General features: G+C 39.9%; 2 protein-coding genes and 1 non-coding gene across 3 annotated transcripts; 1 reads left to right on the top strand and 2 right to left on the bottom strand.

The window, feature by feature from the left end:
- LOC129548993 (olfactory receptor 8D4) lies at positions 1-942 on the bottom strand. Its single transcript, XM_055415992.2, has one exon. It carries the CDS (start codon positions 934-936, stop codon positions 1-3), a length of 936 nt encoding a protein of 311 aa, XP_055271967.2. The 5' UTR covers positions 937-942.
- Positions 943-12,423: 11,481 nt separating this feature from the next.
- Positions 12,424-12,530, bottom strand: LOC129549111 (U6 spliceosomal RNA). The gene has a single exon (XR_008684474.2). It is a non-coding gene; the product is annotated as a U6 spliceosomal RNA (small nuclear RNA).
- Positions 12,531-15,347: 2,817 nt separating this feature from the next.
- LOC129548992 (olfactory receptor 4D5-like) lies at positions 15,348-16,292 on the top strand. The gene has a single exon (XM_055415991.2). It carries the CDS (start codon positions 15,348-15,350, stop codon positions 16,290-16,292), a length of 945 nt encoding a protein of 314 aa, XP_055271966.2.
- Positions 16,293-20,410: the final 4,118 nt, after the last annotated feature.

Here is a 20,410-nt window from a genome sequence, read left to right as displayed (position 1 = left end):
TTATGAAGATATTTTTCTTCTTAAGAGTTTCATCAATGAGTTTTTTACTTCCTTGTTCCTCAGACTATATATCAGGGGATTCAACATGGGAATCACATTGGTATAAAACACTGAGGACACTTTCTCCTGGGTGAGTGAACTGCTGGAAGCAGGTTTGAGATACATGGACATGAGAGACCCATAAAATACAAGAACAGCTGTCAAGTGGGAGCTGCAGGTGCTGAAGGCTTTGGACCGACCTTCTTTGGAATGGATGCGGAAGATGCTGGAGAGGATAAAAGCATATGAAGTGATGATGGTCAGGCTGGTGGCTACCATGTTAAATCCTCCGATGACAAAAATCAAAAGCTCATCAATATAAGTGCTAGAACAGGAGAGTTTAATGAGAGGAACGATGTCACAGAAATAATGTTTAATGATGTTTGATTCGTAGAAAGTCAACCTTAACATAAAGCCACCGTGAATCATCGCATCAGTAAAACCTACTGCGAAGACAGCAGCCACCAGTAGAGAACAGACCCTGGGGGACATGATGACATTGTAGAACAGGGGGCTGCAGATGGCGACATAGCGGTCATAGGCCATTGCTGCCAGCATGTAGCACTCAGAAATGATGAAAATACAGAAGAAAAACAGCTGGGTCATACATCCAGAATAGGATATAGCTTTATCTCTGCATAAAAACCCTGCCAGCATTTTGGGGGTAATGACAGAAGAATAGCAGAAATCTATAAAAGACAAACTACTAAGGAAATAGTACATGGGCTTGTGGAGTTGAGAACTCAACCTGATTATCAAGATCATGCCGAGGTTTCCCACTGCCGTGACTATATAAATCCCTAAGAAGAGGCAGAAGAGAGGCAGCTGAAGCTCTGGTTGGTCAGTTAATCCTGCGAAAAGAAACTCAGTCACTGTGGATTGATTTTTTACACCCATTCTCCTTTGAGAAATCTGCGGAGATAAAGATAAAGAGTCAAATTAGCCAGGCAGTCCCAGTTCCTCTCCAGTTCTTCACAATCCAGATATTCTCTCTGTGAAAACACTGAACCCCGGTTTTCTTACCCTTTGGCACTAAGCCTGTGCTTCCACTAATGGGTAGAGACCCATCAAAAATCAGGTCTCAGATAAAACAGAAAGAATATCCTTTCCCTGTAGATTTTGTGTGCTCACTAGCTTCAGTTGAATCTGACTCTTTGCGACCCCATGGACCATAGCCTACCATGCTCCTCTGTCCATGTGATTTTGAAAACAAAAATACTGGAGTGGGTTGCCGTGCTCTCCTCCAGGGGGTCTTCCTGACCCAGGGATCAAACCTGCATCTCCTGCATTGCAGGTGGGTTCTATACCTGCTGAATCGCTGCGGAAGCCCCCACAGATTTTAGGAACCATATATAAATTTTCACATCCTCCCTACTGTCTCTAATTCTTTTAGCAAAGTCTAAACCCTTTAACTTCAGCATTAAAAATAAGTCTAATGCTAAAGAACATTGGAGAGTTTTTCTAAAGCAAATCAGTTGAAAAGGCACATAAAGAAGAGCTACGTGCTTAGAAAAACTTCTACTAATAACATAGTTGGCTAGGGCTGAAACTGCCTCCAGGATTTCCTATAGAGAAGGTTTTTATTGTTAAAATTAATTATAATGTTCACATTAAGGTTTTCAAGGGTGTTCTAGAGTATTAATTCCAGGGTGTACATGAAATAAGTATGTTAGGATCATACTGGTTTCAGACATGCAGAATTACATAAAGTTAAACATGTTTTTTAACTAAGACTATTTCAGATTCTCCTGGACAGCTCTACAACAAACAACTTTTTCCAAACTAAATTGATGATAGAATCCCCCTTCCACTTTAAAATAATCATATTGTAGCTCTAGTGTGGCTCGGAACATGTTTCAGGAAACTGTATTTTCAGTTCTGCTGTTCTATTGTAATCTAATCACAAGCTGATTTCCAGGTAGAAAGCATATTCTTCTAATACTTCAGTAAAGCTCGATTGCTGGGGTACAGCCTCGGCAAGAGTCCAGGGATACCCTCAGGATGAGTGGCGTCGGCGAGAAAAGAAAGCAAATAAAGACGAGTCGAGTCTTTGTTGAGTGCAGAATCAAGACGGCTCTATTTTTCTACATCAGTGCTTATATACCCTAAAACCATCAACACTAAAAAGGGAGGAGAGATCATCTTGATAAAATTGTGCCAGGAACGCAGTCATAGACCATCTTCTAGAACAGTTAGTACCTTCACGCATAACTCTTAAACAATGGGCTCTTAGGATATCAAGGCCACAAGGCATGAGAAATGGCTTTATTTGTGTATCAGTTAGTCAACTGTAAAAACTATTAGCAAGCCTTATCTTGGGAGCCTCAGTTCTGGGCAGACTTTGTGACTCCCTAGGTAGCATGGTATCTGTTTTTGGGCTCTACCCCCATACATCTGCAGAGACAATTTTCTACACTAATACTATATGCTTATTCATTTTGTTATCAACCTTTATGTTTTCTTCTAGTGTACTCCCAGGCACACCATAGACAGGGGGCAGGGAGACATATCAGCAAGCACTGGTATGTGACCTTGAGGGCCAAGAGTCTCATGAGCTCCCTCCAGATCTCACTCTAAGGGGCCCTTCTAAACTCGTGAAAGGCTTTGTATCTATTTTGCTTGTGGAGTGTTTGGGCCTATTGTTAGCAGACTTAGTTTTATGTCAGGGGCGCTTTGTGCAGTCCTGAGCATTCCAAATTCTAAACTGACAATTATAACACCAACAGGGCCAGAAGGGTTAGGATGTTCTGTGTAAAAATATTTTTTTCATTCCTGGCTTGTTTATAGGACCCATACACCCTCAGGGACTGTATTGCTGCCATGCAAAGGCTTCAAGGTGGGTATTTGAGCAGGAGTCAGAATTTTTAGAAAGCACAGAGGACTACCAAGCATCAGAAGAAGAGACGGAGGCCCAGGGGTAGATGATGGGGAGGCCCCGAGAAATCCCCAGAGGTCTGGACTGCCTTGCGTGCCAGCTCCTCAAGCCAAGACCTTGTCATGGGCGGGGTCTCTCATGCTGGCTTCCGACACTCGATGATGGTGGAATGGCAGCACTCCCACAAATATTCCTCCCTCGTGAACCTCTGTTAGTCCTCTGAGCTAAGCCTACCTGTATCACCAGGGTTACTGAGCAAGACGATGCGCTACTGCTAGTGCTGCCATTTGGGGATTTCAGTCTTCATTGGAGGCTTTCAAGCAGTGCTTCCTGTCTTTCATCCCCACGTCCCCCAGAAGGAGGCACAGAGAGCACTCGACTTGGAGATGCCTGTCCTGGGGTCAACAAAGACCTTACCTCTGAAAAATCAGACCAGTTTCCTTTTGGTGTTGGGCTGCTCACAGTCTGCAGTCTTGTATCTACCTAGAGGTTATATAGGGCAATGCTCAGACATCTGGTCTATCATCTTCTCAACCTGCCAGGCACAGATCTGCTTTTCTTCCTGGCTCTTAAAGAAACTCTTGTGTCTCTTACTTCCATCCATTACTGCCATATTAGGATAGGGCAGGGCTCTGGCGGCGCAGACGCGAGAGACGCCCGGCTCCAGCGGCGCAGAAGCGAGAGACGCCCGGCTCCGGCGCAACCGACCACGTGCAGAATCGTGGCTGAGAGGAGCTACCCTGCGCCCAGGGTTAGGGCGGTGGCCGAGAGGAGCTGTACCACGTCCTGGAGGCAGTGGCTGCTTGGGCACCGGAGGGCCGAGAGGAGCTGATCCACATTCAAAGCAGGAGGGGCGGCCTTGAGGAGATACCCCTCGTCCAAGGTAAGGTACAGCGGCTGCACCTTGCTGGAGCAGCTGGGAAGAGATACTCCACGACCAAGTGTGTTCTGGGGAGGAAGGAACAAGATGGCGGAGGGATAAGACGGCGAGACTACTCTCTCCCCCACAAATTCATCAAAAGAACATTTGAACGTGGAGTAAAGTCCACAAAACAACTTCTGAATACTGGCAGAGGACATCAGGCTCCCAGAAAAGCAGCCCATTGTCTTCTAAAGGAGAGAGAAGAAATCCAGCTCCACCCACCAGAACACCGACACATGCTTCCCTAACCAGGGAACCTGGACAAGTCACCCGTCCAACCCCACACACAGCGAAGAAACTACATAATAAAGAGAACTCCACGAACTGCAAGAAGAGGGAAAGGCCACCCCAAGCAAAGCAATATAAGCAAGATGAAGAGGCAGAGAAATACCCAGCAAGTAAAGGAACAAGATAATTGCCCACCAACACAAACAAAAGAAGAAGATATAGGGAATTTACCTGGTAAAGAATTTCGAATTTTGATGGTGAAAATGATTCAAAATCTTGAAAGCAAAATGGAGTTACAGATAAATAACCTGGAGAAAAGGATTAAGAAGATGGAAGAAAGATTTAATAAGGACTTAGAAGAAATAAAAAAGAGTCAATATACAATGCATAATGCAATAGATGAGATCAGAAACACTCTGGAGGGAACAAACAATAGAATAACAAAGGCAGAAGACAGGATTAGCGAACTAGAAGATAGAATTATAGAAATAAATGAAACAGAGAGGAAAAAAGAAAAACGAATTAAAAGAAATGAGGACAATATTAGAGACCTCTGGGACAATGTTAAACGCTCCAACATTCGAATCATAGGAGTCCCAGAAGAAGACAAAAAGAAAGACCATGAGAGAATACTTGAGGAGATAATAGTTGAAAACTTCCCTAAAATAGGGAAAGAAATAATCACCCAGGTCCAAGAAACCCAGAGAGTCCCCAACAGGATAAACCCAAGGCGAAATACTCCAAGACACATATTAATCAAATTAACAAAGATCAAACACAAAGAACAAATATTAAAAGCAGCAAGGAAAAAGCAGCAAATAACACATAAGGGGATTCCCATAAGGATAACAGCTGATCTTTCAACAGAAACTCTTCAGGCCAGAAGGGAGTGGTAAGACATACTTAAAGTGATGAAAGAAAATACCCTACAGCCCAGATTTCTATACCCAGCAAGGATCTCATTCAAATATGAAGGAGAAATCAAAAGCTTTACAGACAAGCAAAAGCTGAGGGAATTCAGCATCACCAAACCAGCTCTCCAACAAATGCTAAAGGATCTTCTCTAGACAGGATACACAGAAAGAGTGTATAAACTTGAACCCCAAAGCAATAAAGAAAATGGCTACGGGATCGTACTTATCAATAATTACCTTAAACATAAATGGGTTGAAATTTTCAAAAAGGCTAGGAAACAATTCTCATAGCCATCAATAGTTTAGTGTTGAGTTCATGAATAGTTTTTAAAGTTTGGGACAAACTGTAGTATTTGCTATTTGAAGTACTATTTGCAATTGGCATATTACGATGTAACACTGGTCTTCATTTCCAACTTAAAACGCCTAAAAATGCCTAACAGGTTTTTAGATTTGTGAATTTTAGTTGAAATGTATTTTATGATGTTACTAAACCTGCAGAAATATTGAAATAGTTCAGAGAACTTATTCACTGTACATTTAATTTATTTTATTTATAAGAGTTATGAACTGTAGAAAGTTTTACTTGTTGGGTCAAATGCTTGTTGCTTCAAATGCTTGTTGCATTTGAAGTGCTAGTTACAAGAAAATCAAATACCTTCAATGTATAAATGCTATTAAGTTTTTAAAGGACTCTGGAGTATAAGTAAGTTTGTTTAAAGAAATTTAGTCTATTCAACCTGAATCAGTTCTGTCAAACATTAATTAAAAACCTCATTTAAAAATAAATAAATAAATAATGGTGGTGGGAGGGAGGGTTGGGAAGCTGGCTGGAGGTGGAGGTGGTGAAGTTTATAAATCTAATTAAAAATGAAGTTGCATTTCCATTTTCCAAAACCACCCATCCACCAGCGTACTGTGTCACTAGACATTATGTACGATTTTACTTTGCGACAGAAACCATTACATTTAAAAATTCATTACAGCAAGGTTAGTTAGACACATGATGGATGCAGCTTTAATCCTGCCATATATTATTACAGTTAAAATGTAAATGATGAAAAATATTTTGTGCTTATCAGCATTTATGTGGAAATGTGTTTCACAGTGATATATGGTGTTATATTTCTATTATTGTGATGAAAAAGAAAGCAATACAAAAAGACGAAGTGTTTATTAAAACATGAAAAAAAAAAGAAATAAATGGTTTTGCAGCACTGAAGAGATTATAGAAAGTAATAAGCTAGATCAGACCTGTTTTATGTAGTAATTTTATAGTTTATTTTAATTATTTCAGTTGTAAAATATTGTTATACTGTTAATTAGTTCTGATTGTTCATATTAAACTATTGTAATGCAAAAAATAAATAAATTAATTAATTAAAAAAAAAAAGAAAACAGAAAGACACTTAACTGGTATACATTACCCCTAAATAAATGTCCCTTAGATCTAAAAAACAAAACAAAAAAAAGGATAGGGCACACTTTCTTTGACCACATGCATCCCCAAATCTGTTTAAAACAAAGGAGCTTCCTAACACTGAACAGCTGTCCTCTGAGCAAGGTGGCCAGATTTTACAGAACATGTGACTTTTGCATCTGCTCTTCTTTTTCTGTCCTGAGGGATGGAGACAGGGGAACCATGTGCAGAAGAGAGATTGTCCAGTTGCCCTGAACCTGTTGCTAAAACACCCATGAGTCCTCCTTTCCCTTCAACTCTTGCCAACTAACACACAGGTGTAGCCTAGTCCTAGAGACCACACACAGAAATAGAAAAGGAATGTTCAAGAAGACCCAATACTCAGCTTTTTGCCTATAAAGTCTTTTCAAGCATGCCTTCAGAATGCCCTGAGTGTCACAAACTCACTAACCTCTCTCCTCATGTGTCTAATTCTCCCACATGCCCTCTGATTTTTACTGGGCTCTCGATCACAGTGAAACGTCTGCCATTCTGCCCATGTTCCTGGTTCTGTTCCAGGGCTCTGCACCTGTCTTCCCTCTACTCAAGCCAGCTTACTTCTCTGTCTTGTCTTTGTTCTTTCCCAAACATTTCTGTGCTGTGGGTCCTTATTACTCAACATGGAACATCACTAACACCATTGGGGATTTGTTGCACGGTCTCAGGTCCTAAGCCATACCAAATGAGTCAGGATCTGCATTTGTTGTGTGAGCACATTAAAGTTGGAGAGGTGCTAGTCTAGAACTAGAACTGGAACCATTTTGCTTTGTTCATATTTTCTCCTCTGAACCTCTCTCTGCTTCTTTTCTGTGCCAGAAAGCATTATAAGATCATTTAAAACCCATTCTTGAAAACATCCTCTCAAGAAGGGCCTTTTGGATGGAGGACAGAGCTGCACCATTTCACATTTCAGTGTTTTGGAAAAACACTTTACATAGTCTCAGAGAATCTATGGCAGTGTAATATGCATTCCAATGTCTTATTACAGCACATAGAATTGGGATGTTTTGTTTATGGGAAGAATTTTTATACAGATTACATCTTAATCCACATAAAAATGAATAATGCTAACCAGTACTGACTTTATTTAACTATTTACTAAGCAGTAAATTCTACTAGGCCTGGGTTAAAGTTTTTTATGTTGTATGTTTGACCCCCCTTGGAATAATCTACTACACTGACTCAGCTGATTCAGACCTTATGTAAATTTTGGATTCAAAAGCGATTTAGCAATTTATTTTTTTTTTCAGTTTAGCAACTCAAAGGTAAGTTTTTAAACATTTCCATGCACCATAAAGTGCTATTAAAACTATGACAATTGGTAGTATTTTTTCAAAGGTAAAATCTAGGTCAGCATTGCTCGATAGAAAGATAATGCAGTCACAAGGGTGATTTATTAATATAATGTCCTCGAAGCCCCCTCCCCTCCTTTATTTTTACAAAGCAAAAGCAAATAGCTAAAGTCAATTTACTATTATATTTAATTTAGTATACATAAAAATTACTTTTAATGTAATGATATAAAAATTGTTACCAGTTATTTTATATTTTTGTATAAATCTTTGAAATTAATAATTAATAAATTAATTCCTACCTCAGATGGTAGGAATCTGCCTGCAATGCAGCAGACCTGGGTTCGATTCCTGGGTTGGCAAGATCCCCTGGAGATGGGAATGGCAACTCACACCAGCATTCTTGCCTGGAGAATTCTATGGACGGAGGAGCCTGGTAGGCTATAGTCCATGGGGTCGCAGAGTCCATAAGTGACTAACACTGACTGATTTAACAAAACACCTCAAATCACACTATGTTTCAAATGCTCAGTGGCTACGTGCAGCTTGTGGCTATAGCAGTGGACAGCTCAGGTCTAGAATATGATAAAAAAAAATTGGATTTGATTTTCAAAAATTGCCCCCCTTTAAAGAAGGAAACCATTAACACAGAGTGGCAGAAAGAACACTGAATCATGAGTCAAACACGTTTTGTTTCAGTACTAACTCTCACACAGTGTAACGTTTGACTCAGCAGAGAGTCTCTGAGTTTCATGTTTTAATCTATAAAAAATAATAAATGCTTCTAAAGATGGCCATGCAAATTAAATAAGACATCTTTTGCATTGTGCATTGTGTGTAAAAATATTTCTAGTATTGTAATTCCTACTTTAGAGGCTGATGACTTCATAGGTTAATTCACGCATTTGACCATGGGCTACTCAGATAAGGAGTCTGAGTCTGAGATAGGTGTCTACAGGCTCTTCGCTCCCTTCCTGTGTCTTGGTGGCCTGAACCTCCAGCTTGCAGGAAAATCAGGAGTTAATTTAAAACCTGTTTATTTTAATACCTATACAGCATGAGCATTGTAATTGTGAAACTCACCTTCCTCCTTATTCTCATCACTTTAAGAATAAAAATGAGTCAATTGTACCTTTTCATCTTGACATGAAGAAGAAGCAGGTTTAAGTGAATGTGACTTCTGTTCTCAGTTCAATTATTTTATGCCTAGAGATATAAAAAGCAAGCATCCCCCAAGGGATTCTGATCTCTGGGGTTTAGTGGCTGGCATATTTGTAAGCATATATCCTATCATATTCTTTTTACATAAGGAAACCTAGCCGTGTAATATCACATTTCCAGAACATTGTAATTAGTGTAGCCCAAAATTAGAAATATATTTAGAGCACGTAATGAAGAAATAGAATGTATGAGGAAAGGAATGTAATACTCTCATAAGAAGTATTTTAAACTGTAGTGATAGATTTCCAGTCATATTTTTTAAAGACATGGATAGAATTTTAATTTAAAAGGTATAAGAATAACTCAAATATTACATAAATTTATTCCTACTCCAAGATATTTGAAGCTACTTTTTTTTTCTTAAAATTCTTTAATTGAAATATAATGGATTTACAATGTTGTATTAGGTTCAAGTGTACTGTAGTTATTTAGTTACTATATGTGTATATAAATATATTCTTTTTCAGATTCTTTTCCATTGTAAGTTATTTCATAATATTGAATATAGTTCCCTGTGCTATACAGTAGTTTCTTGTCATTTATATGTAGTAGTAGGTATCTGTTAATCTCAAACTTTTAATTTTTGAATCCCTCTCCTTTGGTAACCATAAGCTGTTTTCTATGTCTGTTTTGTAAATAAGTTCACTTGTATCATATTTTTTAGATTCAAGATATAAGTCATATTATATCTTATCTTTCTCTATCTGACTTACTTCACTTTGAATGATAATCTCTAGGTCCATTCATGTTGCTGCAAATGGCATTATTTCATTTTTTATGGCTGAGTAGTATTCCACTGTATATGTGTACCATTATTTCTTTCTCCATTCATCTGTCAGTGGACATTTAGGTTGCTTACATGTCTTGGCTACTGTAAATAGTGCTGCTATAAATATTGTGGTGCATGTTTCTTTTTGAAGTATGATTTTCTTTGAATATATGTCCAGAGTGGGACTGCTGGGTCATATTGTAACTCTATTTTTAGTGATTTTAGGAAACCTTCATATTGTTCTCCATACTGGCTGTACCAATTTACATTCCCACCAACAGTGTAAAAGGTAGAATTTCTATTCTTAATTAATAGTTCACAAATAAGATAAACAAAACTACAAAAATGATAATGCATGGAACATCTGGGCAAAGAATAAAGAAACAACACTATCAATATGAATATCATGGAAGAATTTTTAAGACAAAAATTAATTATCTTCAATAATTTTAAAAGTGCATGTTAAAATCAGACTTCTAGAAAATTCAATTGAAAATGATGCAAAGATTGATAATTATTGTTGTCAAAAATATGGTGAGCTTGAACATCTCACATACATCAATTGGAATAAATTTTCTGAAAATAAATAACATAAATAAATATAAACAATAAATATATAGCATACATATATAACAAACATTCAGTAAAATTTTCAAATCTGAGAGCTTGCATCTCACATATATCAATTGGAATATAATTTTTGAAAATAAACACATAACAAAAATTTAGTAAACTTTTCATATCTGAGAGTTCTAAGACATCTACAAATTTGAGGATTTTATGCAGTATATACTTTGCCTTATTAATATGCATAAAATATTGTCCAATACACAGATGACCTTAAAAATCTTTAACAAGGACAATGATACAAAAAGCAATTGGTTGGGAACAATAAAGTCAGATTGAGGAGCAGCAGGTTTGTGGTAGTTGGCTGAACTCTTACTTTCTCAGTGAACGCTCACATTGATTTATTTTATGCATTTAAATCTTTGATCTGTATGGTAATTAAGAAGCATTATAAAATAGGGTAGGAGAAAGATAGGAAAACAGATAACTGGAGACAAATAATTGCAAATTTAATTTTTGAATTATGGTGCCATGATATGGTGATGCAGAAAAATCTTTCAAGCCAGAGGGAAAGCAGTTCATTTATCCTACAGGGATGGTTTACTCAAGCCATTGCCCTTCCGTGGTCTGGTCTCCAGTGACATTTGACTTTGGAGAGCACCAGGCAGGTTTGTCTGCCCCATACCTGGAATTTGCCTCGTGTTCTGCCAGTAATCCCTCTGCACTAAAATTAGTCAAGTTCCATTCTCCAGAGTCCTCTCAAGGGTTCGGCAGAATCTTTACACTCAAATATTTTGACCATATTTATAAACCTATATTTGCTGTTGGCATATCTTATATGGGAACCTGCAGGTAAGTGAATCACTGCTATTTCATGTGTTCTTTGGCTTTTTCTCATCCATTTGGAGACGTAGATCTTGAAATTTCCATTGGAAGGACATGATGTAGAGCATGGTCTAGTCTGTGCTACTAACTAACCTTGAGAATTTAGCAAGTCATTTTTCTTCTCTGAGTCTCATCTCTGCTGGAGTGACTTTGCATTAAAGTCTAAGACCATTTTTCATTCTGTGGTCTCTCTACTTTTAGGATGAGAAATAAGATTTAAAATTACACTCTCCTCTTTTTGGTAGGTTTTATTATTTTTTATTTGGAATGTAATTGCTTTACAAAGTTGTATTAGTTTCTACTGTACAACAAAGTGAATCAGCTGTATGAATACATATATTCCCTCCTTCTTGGAGGTTCACTTAAATGGAGTAAGTAAACAAAAGGTTTCAGTTCAGTTCAGTCGCTCAGTCATGTCCGACTCTCCGCGACCCCATGAATCACAGCACGCCAGGCCTCCCTGTCCATCACCAACTCCTGGAGTTGACTCAAACTCATGTCCATTGAGTCGGTGATGCCATCCAGCCATCTCATTCTCTGTCGTCCCCATCTCCTCCCACCCCCAATCCTTCCTAGCATCAGACTCTTTTCCAGTGAGTCAACTCGTTGCATGAGGTGGCCAAAGTATTTAAGTATCTATAATTCCACTGACCAAGGAGAATTCACAAATTTTATATGTTTACTTAAACAGGGTGTTCAAATGGTACAGCTAAGCAGTACTGATGCCTTTTTGATTTCCTTACTCCCCTGCTTGTAAACTCTATCTAAAACAGGAACTTCTTAACCTGACATTTACCTAAAGCTGAAGTTATGACCTGTGTCCTCTGTCTACTTTTCCTATGTTATCGCTTACCACTATTTCTATTTCAAGAAAGACATTCTGACTCTGTCCAGACATTCCCTCTACAGTCACATCTCTGTATTTTTTTTCTTTTTTGTGGTTTTCCATTTACCATCTTTGTATTTGACAACATTATATAAATATTTAGACTAGATTTTTGTTTTAAAAATATTTATTTATTTTGGCTGCACCCGGTCTTAGCTGCAGCATGGGAGCCCTTAGTTGTGGCAAGTGGGATCTACTTCCCTGATCAGGGGTCCCCTGCATTGGGCGCAAGAAGTCTTAGCCGCTGGACCACAGGGGAGGTCCTAGAGTAGATTTTCCAAACTGATTTCTCTAGTTAGCTTATTATTAAAATATTAAAAGCCAAACAATAACTGTTACACAGTTATTATACAAAATGTATTCTATAAAAATATGGAACGCTTCACGAATTTGCACATCATCCTTGTGCAGGGGCCATGCTGATCTTCTCTGTATGGTTCCAATTTTAGTATATGTGCTGCCAAAGCGAGCACTCTGTGTATTTTCTTAATGTGTCTTCCCTCTGAAATGCATCATTTCTCTCCCTCCCTGTTTCTGAGTTAAGAATACTTTCTAAATTTCAAGATACAGCTACTATTCATTTACATTCAAGATACCGTTATCTAGTGTTCTTTTAGGCATTAGGCTAAAAGTTTTCTATACATTGTTTAATTTCATGCTTAAATCAACCCTACAAGGGAAGTGTTGCTGTCCTCAGTTTGCAATATTGAAAACTGCGACGTAGGCACCATTGCCCACACCACACAGACTAGATTCAGAATAATTCAGATTCTTTAGCCAGGAGATCACAGTTTATGAGTCCAAAATCTATGGTCTACTGGTAATGCTGGGAACATGCTTTCCTCTCTATCCAAGCTGGTTTTTATAGTGTTGGCAAAAGTTATGGCTATTGAGCACCATAGGTATCTGGAAGTAGAGGTCCTAAAATGAATGAAATAGACTTCTCTCCTTGAGGTCTTACAGTTGCTAGTACTCTTTGCTTACATAAAATATTCTGAGAATGAATGATCACTGAATTGGAGTGAATAGAAAACTCACAAATGTATGCCTAGTGGTGGTTTGGTGGTTTAGTCTCTCAGTTGTGTCTGACTCTTGTGACCCCATGGACTGTAGCTTGCCAGTTTCCTCTGTCCATGGGATTTCCCAGGCAAGAAGACTGGAGTGGCTTGCTATTTCCTTCTCCATGGGATCTTCCTAACCCAGGAATGGAACCCAGTTCCCCTGCATTGCATGTATGCCTAGAATTATAACTAAAATGCCTAAAAATGTGTGCTGAAGAACAATCCACTATGTTAGTTAAAAACCTAAAATTTACATTTACAGTGCTAGATATAAGATATATTACACTGAATTTCCCACTTAGAAACGTTTCAGGTATGACAAATGAGAGTAAACTTTTTCCTCTCTTAGGCTCATCGGTAACAGAATCTGCTTAAAACCATACAAAGGTTGGGGAAAAATCATACCTATATATTAATTTACATATTATGCTTAAAATATCTCAGTAAGGCAAACTGGGTATATTGTCATAATTTTCATTTTACTGGCAGGAAAATTAAGGTTGAGAGAGGTTCAGTAACTTTCCCAAGATCACATGTACTAGTGCAAAACTAGTTAAGTTAAACTTGAATTGATAAGTGACCATTCTGTTATGGGATGTGAAGAGATGCATTCCAGGTTTGTTGTAAATAGCTAGCTTTCTTAGTATCTTTTAAAATGCTTAAATATATGAAATATCTCTTTTATTTCCAAGGTTTTCAAATATTGAGGCAGCTCTGTATTTTGATAGCAATTTTAAAACTTAAATCAGTATTTGTAATCTTCTCTTGAAACTTTTCATATGTATAAGAAATTACACTGCAGATAAGTACCTCGAGATTAACATTGATGATCACACTCTGTTCTAGTCACCCTTCTTTTTTGTTTCCCCAGGGGATTATCGTTGCTCTGGGTTTCTCAGAGACACATGACAGAAAGCTTTTCTTCCACATGTTTTCTAATCAGATGTTAGAAAAGCAGTAGGTCGTTATCTTTATAATGTGCAGTAGCTGTGTTTTTTTTTTTTTAAACTTTTTATTTTGTATATAGAGTAGTCGATTAAAAATGTTGTGATAGTTTCAAGTGAACAGCAAAGGGGCTCAGCCGGACATATACATGTACCCATTCTCCCCCAGATTGCCCTTCCATCGAGGTTGCCACACAACATTGAGCAGAGTTCTGTGTGCTCTACAGTAGGACACTATTGTGTGTACATTTAAATATAGCAGTGCGTACCTGTCCATCACAAGCTCCTTAACTCTCCCTTCCCCCATCCTTCCCCTCTAGTAAGCTGAAGTTCGTTCTCTAAGTCTGTGAGTCTGAAGAACAGTGTTTTCTATTTTGTTCCTTGTCCATGATTTAACATTCTCCTAGGATGAAAATCCTAAAGCAGGAATATATGTCCAAGTTAGAGCTAACTCAAAAGGAAACTGAATATTTTTCCAGGGATATGATGGGAACTTGCACTTTTTTTTGTTTAGGGATATAAATGAGCGATCTGTCACCCCATGGAAATGCTAAATATCTGCCATGGGAATTTATCAGGTTTCCTACATAAATGCCACATATAATTATAAACTATAGAATATTTTGAAGACATTATGGCTACTTTATACATAGATGTGGGAAGTGAGGTTTAGAGACTTTTTGAAGATTGTTAATGTTTATATAGTTAGTTACTGAAAGAATAAAAATTCACTCCCAGTTTGGCAATATTGCCTCTAGTACCTCATGCGGCGAGTTGACTCACTGGAAAAGACTCTGATGCTGGGAAAGGTTGGGGGCGGGAGGAGAAGGGGACGACGGAGAATGAGATGGCTGGATGGCATCACCGACTCTGTGGACATGAGTTTGAGTGTACTCCGGGAGTTGGTGATGGACAGGGAGGCCTGGCGTGCTGTGATTCATGGGGTCGCGGAGAGTCAGACACAACTGAGCGACTGAACTGAACTGAATTGAACTGAACCAGTTTTTAATTTTTGAGGACTGATTACTTGTGATCCTCATGAATTATAAATACCATTAGTGCTGTGCTGTGTTTTATGGTCTTGGTGTTTGATTATACCAGTACATGATGTTCAAATTCTGTGTGTCCCGTTGAACCACTTACAACCTTCTTCTTGTACTAAGTGACAGGTGAAAACTCTATCCCCCAGGGAAGCCAGAAGATATTGCCCCAGAAAAGCTTGTGGAGCCCACAGTGAATATGCCCGTTTTCCTCAGCAGGTTCACTTGCCAGGCCACACCAGCAGATGACCGCAGCGAACCATTCCCAGGTGACAGGTTTCGTCCTCCTGGGGCTCTCTCAGGCATGGGAGCTCCGGCTTTTCTTCTTTTTCGTCTTCTCGGTTGTGTATCTTATGACTGTGACTGGAAATCTCCTGATTGTGGCCGTGGTGACCTCTGACCCACGCCTGCACACAACCATGTACTTTCTCTTAGGCAATCTTTCTTTCCTGGACTTTTGCTACTCGTCCATCACGGCACCAAGGATGCTGGCTGACTTGCTCTCGCGGAAGCCCGTCATTTCCTTCAGTGGCTGCCTGACTCAGCTTTTCTTCTTCCACTTCGTCGGAGGCATCAAGATCTTCCTGTTGACGGTCATGGCGTACGACCGCTATGTTGCCATTTCGCAGCCCCTGCGCTATATGCTTATCATGAATCGGACAGTCTGTGGGCTCCTCGTGGCGGCCTCCTGGGTGGGGGGCTTCATCCACTCCATTGCACAGGTTGGACTGACTGTCCAGCTGCCATTCTGTGGGCCTGACAAGCTGGACAACTTTTACTGTGATGTTCCTCAGCTGATCAAGTTGGCCTGCACAGACACCTTTGTTTTAGAGCTTCTGATGGTGTCTAACAATGGTCTGGTGACCCTGATGTGTTTTCTGGTGCTCCTGGGATCCTACACAGCACTGCTAGTCATGCTCCGAAGCCACTTGCGGGAGGGCTGTAGCAAAGCCCTGTCCACCTGTGCCTCCCATATTGCCGTGGTCACCTTAATCTTCGTGCCTTGTGTCTATATCTATGCACGGCCGTTTCAGACATTCCCCATGGACAAGGTGGTCTCTGTGCTGTACACAATGGTCACTCCCATGCTGAATCCTGCCATCTATACCCTGAGAAACAAAGAAGTGATCATGGCTATGAAGAAGCTGTGGAGGAGGCAAAAGGACCTTCTGGGTCCCCTGGAGCACTGACCTCCAGATGAGCAGAAGCAGGGAGCTGAGAATCTGAGCTATGCTTCAGTGTAGCAACCTGCCTGATAAGACCCACGAAGTAGCCAGAGCTATGAGTAAATCTACTGCTTCTTCACTGTTTTAACTTCAGCTAAGTTCTGCTGACCTGAACTTTTAACAAAGCTAGAAAATGGAATCGAGGGCTTCCTTGGTGGTGAAGAATCTTCCTGCCAATGCAGGAGACATGGGTTAGATCCATGATCTGCCAAGATCCCGGATGCAATGGAGCAACTAAGCCCATACACCACAATTATTGAGCCTGTGCTCCAGAGCCTGGGAGCTGCAACTACTCAGCACGCGTGCCACAACTATGGAAGCCCGAGTGCCAACAAGAGAAGCCACTGCAAGGAGAAGCCCATGCTCTACAACGAGAGAATAACTCCCACTCTCCACAACTAGAGAAAAGCCTGTGTGGCAACGAAGACCCAGCACAGCCAAAAACAAACAAATAAATAAAATTTAAAAAGAAAGTGGAATTGAGAACTTCTCCCAAGTTTCTTCTAGAGAAAAAGCCTCCAGAGCTATACAGAAATGATGTTTAGCTCCGATGGCACTTTCCCTTACAATGTTGGCCCTGCTGAGAACGTTCGAAATGCAGTATGCATGGAAGTGGTGCCTCTGGGTTTTCTCTTCTGATTTTGCTTCTTGGACACAAAATACATTTGAGGAGCTCAAAAGGATTCTAAACTTCCAGGAGACAGGAGGGATCTGTAGGTTAAAATAAATGTCAGAAGTCCAATCATGATTTCAGGAGGCTGACTGAATTTAATGTTGATGAAGAGAAAGAGAATCATCTTGGGCAAATTTCTTTCTTCCTCACAGTTTCTTAAAGTCATCGTCATCTCCATCATTAAGTAGTATTTGTTAAGAGCTTACAGTGTGCCAGTTATTGCACCAAGTGATTTAGTTTTATTGTTTACTTTCATTCATTCAACATTCTTATGAGGTTGGTACCTTCTGCATTTCAAAAATGAATCAGTCGCAGGTTAGAGACATAAAATAATTTACTTAAAGCCCCAGAGCTTGTTTCTGAAACTTTTCTGTTTATTTAACTTTTGAGCCCAAGTTCTTGATAATATCTAAGACTCTCAGATATGAGAGCATATGAATGGCAACCACTCTAGTATTCTCGCCTGGAGAACCACGGACAGAGGAACCTGGTGGGCTACAGTCCATGAGGTTGCAGAGAGTTGGACACAATTGAGGGAATACATCTGAAACCCAGGAAAGAATGCAAAATTGGGATATAAATTGGGTAAAGAGATTATCCTCTGGTCGCTAAATAAAGAGTGGTATAAAATAATACATAAGCACCCCTACTAGCTGTACTTCAAATTAAGAGGGTGTGGAGAAATGATTATGGCCTTCTCCTTCATCATCTGTTTCCCCCCGGTACCCTAACTCCTTGATCCAGGTTCCTGCATTTCCTGTCACCAAGGTAATCAGTTGGCTTCTCATCTATGTCAGAAGACCTGTGCATTTTTAAACTCACTTCCATATCTAAGAATCAATTTTAAAACAAAGCAAAGCAATGCTTGTTTAACTTTTTGAATGTATTTAATCCATCAGTGATACCCTCCATGGACGTGGGATGAGATGAGGATGACATGCGTCTATGATCTTAGCATTAAGATCATAGATGATCTGGGATGATTTGAGAGAATGACATTGAAACATGTATGTGGTCATATGTGAAACGAATCAGCAGTTTAGGGTCAATGCATGTTACAGGATACTCGGGGCTGGTGTGTGGGGATGACCAAGAGGGAGGATAAAGGGAGGAGGGAGATGAGAGGGGGGTTCAGGAGGGGGAACTCATGTACACCTGGGGCGAATTCATGTCAATGTAGGGCAAAACCAACCAATATAATATTGTAAAATAAAAAAAATAAATTAAAAAAAAGTCATTAACCATTGCTTAGTAAGTAAATTAATTAAATTAACTGATTAACTTACTAAATAAATTGATTAAATTAAATTAGTAAGTAAATTACTCTAAGTGTAGTTCTCTCCACATTAATAGGCAAACAGGGCCTAGATCATGGGTCAGACTTGAAAGAGGAAAGGCAAAGGGTTAGAAAAGAGGAAGTTGGGATATTGTAAGAGAAGACATGACAACATAGAGCAAACAAACTGTTTATAGAGAGTGTATTTCAACGGAAAGAGAATTTCAGAATCAGGAGATATTAAATCAGAGTCCTCTTTCAATGCACGTTAATTTAGTAGCAAAAATCTAATTCTATTTTTATTATATTCTGAACTTGTAGCAAACTTTAATTATACAAGTTATATGTGCAAATAGATTGTAGCTTATTTCTCCACAATTGATGTAATTTTCCTAAAAGTGTCCTCTAGCCAATAGTAGGGGAAAATGGCTAAAATTTAGGCAAGTCTAGTACACTTACTTTTATGTATAAAGTCAAATAGTTCCATAAGATAAGGGGTCTTTTTTTTTTTTTTCAGAAAATAACTCAGTCCTTTAGAATTCTGGCCTCTCCCTCTTTCCAATTTTTTTTTTTTGAATTTATTTAATTTATGGCTGTGCTGGTTCTTCATGGCTGCATGGGCTATTCTCTAGTTGCAGTGTGCAGGCTTCTCATGGCAGTGGCTTCTCTTACTGCAGAGCACGGGCGGCAGGGCACGCAGGCTTTAGTAGCTGCAGTGCTCAGGCTCTAGAGCATAGGCTCAGTAGTTGTGGTGCATGGGTTTATTGCTCCACCGCTGTGGGAACTTCCCTGACCAGGGACTGAACCCGTGTCTCTTGCATTGACAGGTGGATTGTTTACCACTTAGCCACCGGGGAAGGCCTGTCATTTTGTAAAGTGATATCAAAGTGCACAAAGGAGGAGTGCAGTTTACTCGACTCCATGGGGATGAAGCGAGACTGAGGCCTCGCACGCACAGTGTCCTCTGCTACAGGGTGGCTGACCTGGGTTGCTTTCTGGGCCTGTGACTGGACAGCAGAGTAACTCCACGTCTGAATGTTCCGCTGACCCCGATGCTGAAGTCTGTGACTGACAGGCTGACATTTGGTTTCTCTATTCGATCAGGCTGGGTGATGCTCCCACTGGAGCTTAGTCTCACCTAATCTCTGGTTTGAGTCATAGATACCACTGAGTCTTTTGCTCTTTCTCCACCCATTCCTAGGCCAAGATTTTCACCCCACAGAGCTTAATCATGTGACCTCTGGCCACTGTGAACCCAGGAAACATTCACTTACTGTCAGCTCAGACCCCAGTTGAATCCCTCCTCGGTAGCATACAGGTTCTTGGGGTCCATCCATTATCACAAGGAAATTGAGGGTGCTTGAAAAGCTATATTGCCAGCCCATCCTTTGCCTTACTACCCTGCTTCTCTCAGTTCAGTTCCGTTCAGTCGCTCACTCGTGTCCGACTCTTTGCGATCCCATGAACCACAGCATGCCAGGCCTCCCTGTCCATCACCAACTCCCAGAGTCCACCCAAACCCATGTCCATCGAGTTGGTAATGCCATCCAGTCATTTCATCCTCTGTCGTCCCCTTCTCCTCCTGCCTTCAATCTTTCCCAGCATCAGGGTCTTTTCAAATGAGTCAGCTCTTCGCATCAGGTGGCCAAAGTATTGAAGTTTCAGCTTCAATGTCAGTCCTTCCAATGAACACCCAGGACTGATCTCCTTTAGGATGGACTGGTTGGATCTCCTTGCAGTCCAAGGGACTCTCAAGAGTCTTCTCCAACACCACAGTTCAAAAGCATTAATTCTTTGGCACTCGTTTCTTTATAGTCCAACTCCCACATCCATACATGACCACGGGAAAAACCATAGCCTTGACTAGACGGACCTTTGCTGACAAAATAATGTCTCTGCTTTTTAATATACTGTCTAGATTGGTCATAACTTTCCTTCCAAGGAGTCTTTTAATTTCCTGGTTGCAATCACCATCTGCAGGGATTTTGGAGCCCCCCAAAATAAAGTCAGCCACTGTTTCCATCGTTTCCTCATCTATTTGCCATGAAGTAATGGGACCGGATGCCATACTTTAATGTGACCACATACCAGGTTGGTTTGTGGACAGCCTGTGAGACCAGCTCATTCAATGCC

The sequence above is a fragment of the Moschus berezovskii genome, chromosome 25 (genome assembly GCF_049115385.1).
Source record: "Moschus berezovskii isolate FMDL1 chromosome 25, NW_MosBer_1.0, whole genome shotgun sequence".
Taxonomy (NCBI): domain Eukaryota; kingdom Metazoa; phylum Chordata; class Mammalia; order Artiodactyla; family Moschidae; genus Moschus; species Moschus berezovskii.
This window is presented reverse-complemented; position numbering and strand designations above follow the sequence as displayed.

Coding starts and splice junctions, on each gene's coding strand:
- LOC129548993 (XM_055415992.2), bottom strand. CDS start 936: ATGGGTGTAAAAAATCAATCCACAGTGACTGAGTTTCTTTTCGCAGGA.
- LOC129548992 (XM_055415991.2), top strand. CDS start 15,348: ATGACCGCAGCGAACCATTCCCAGGTGACAGGTTTCGTCCTCCTGGGG.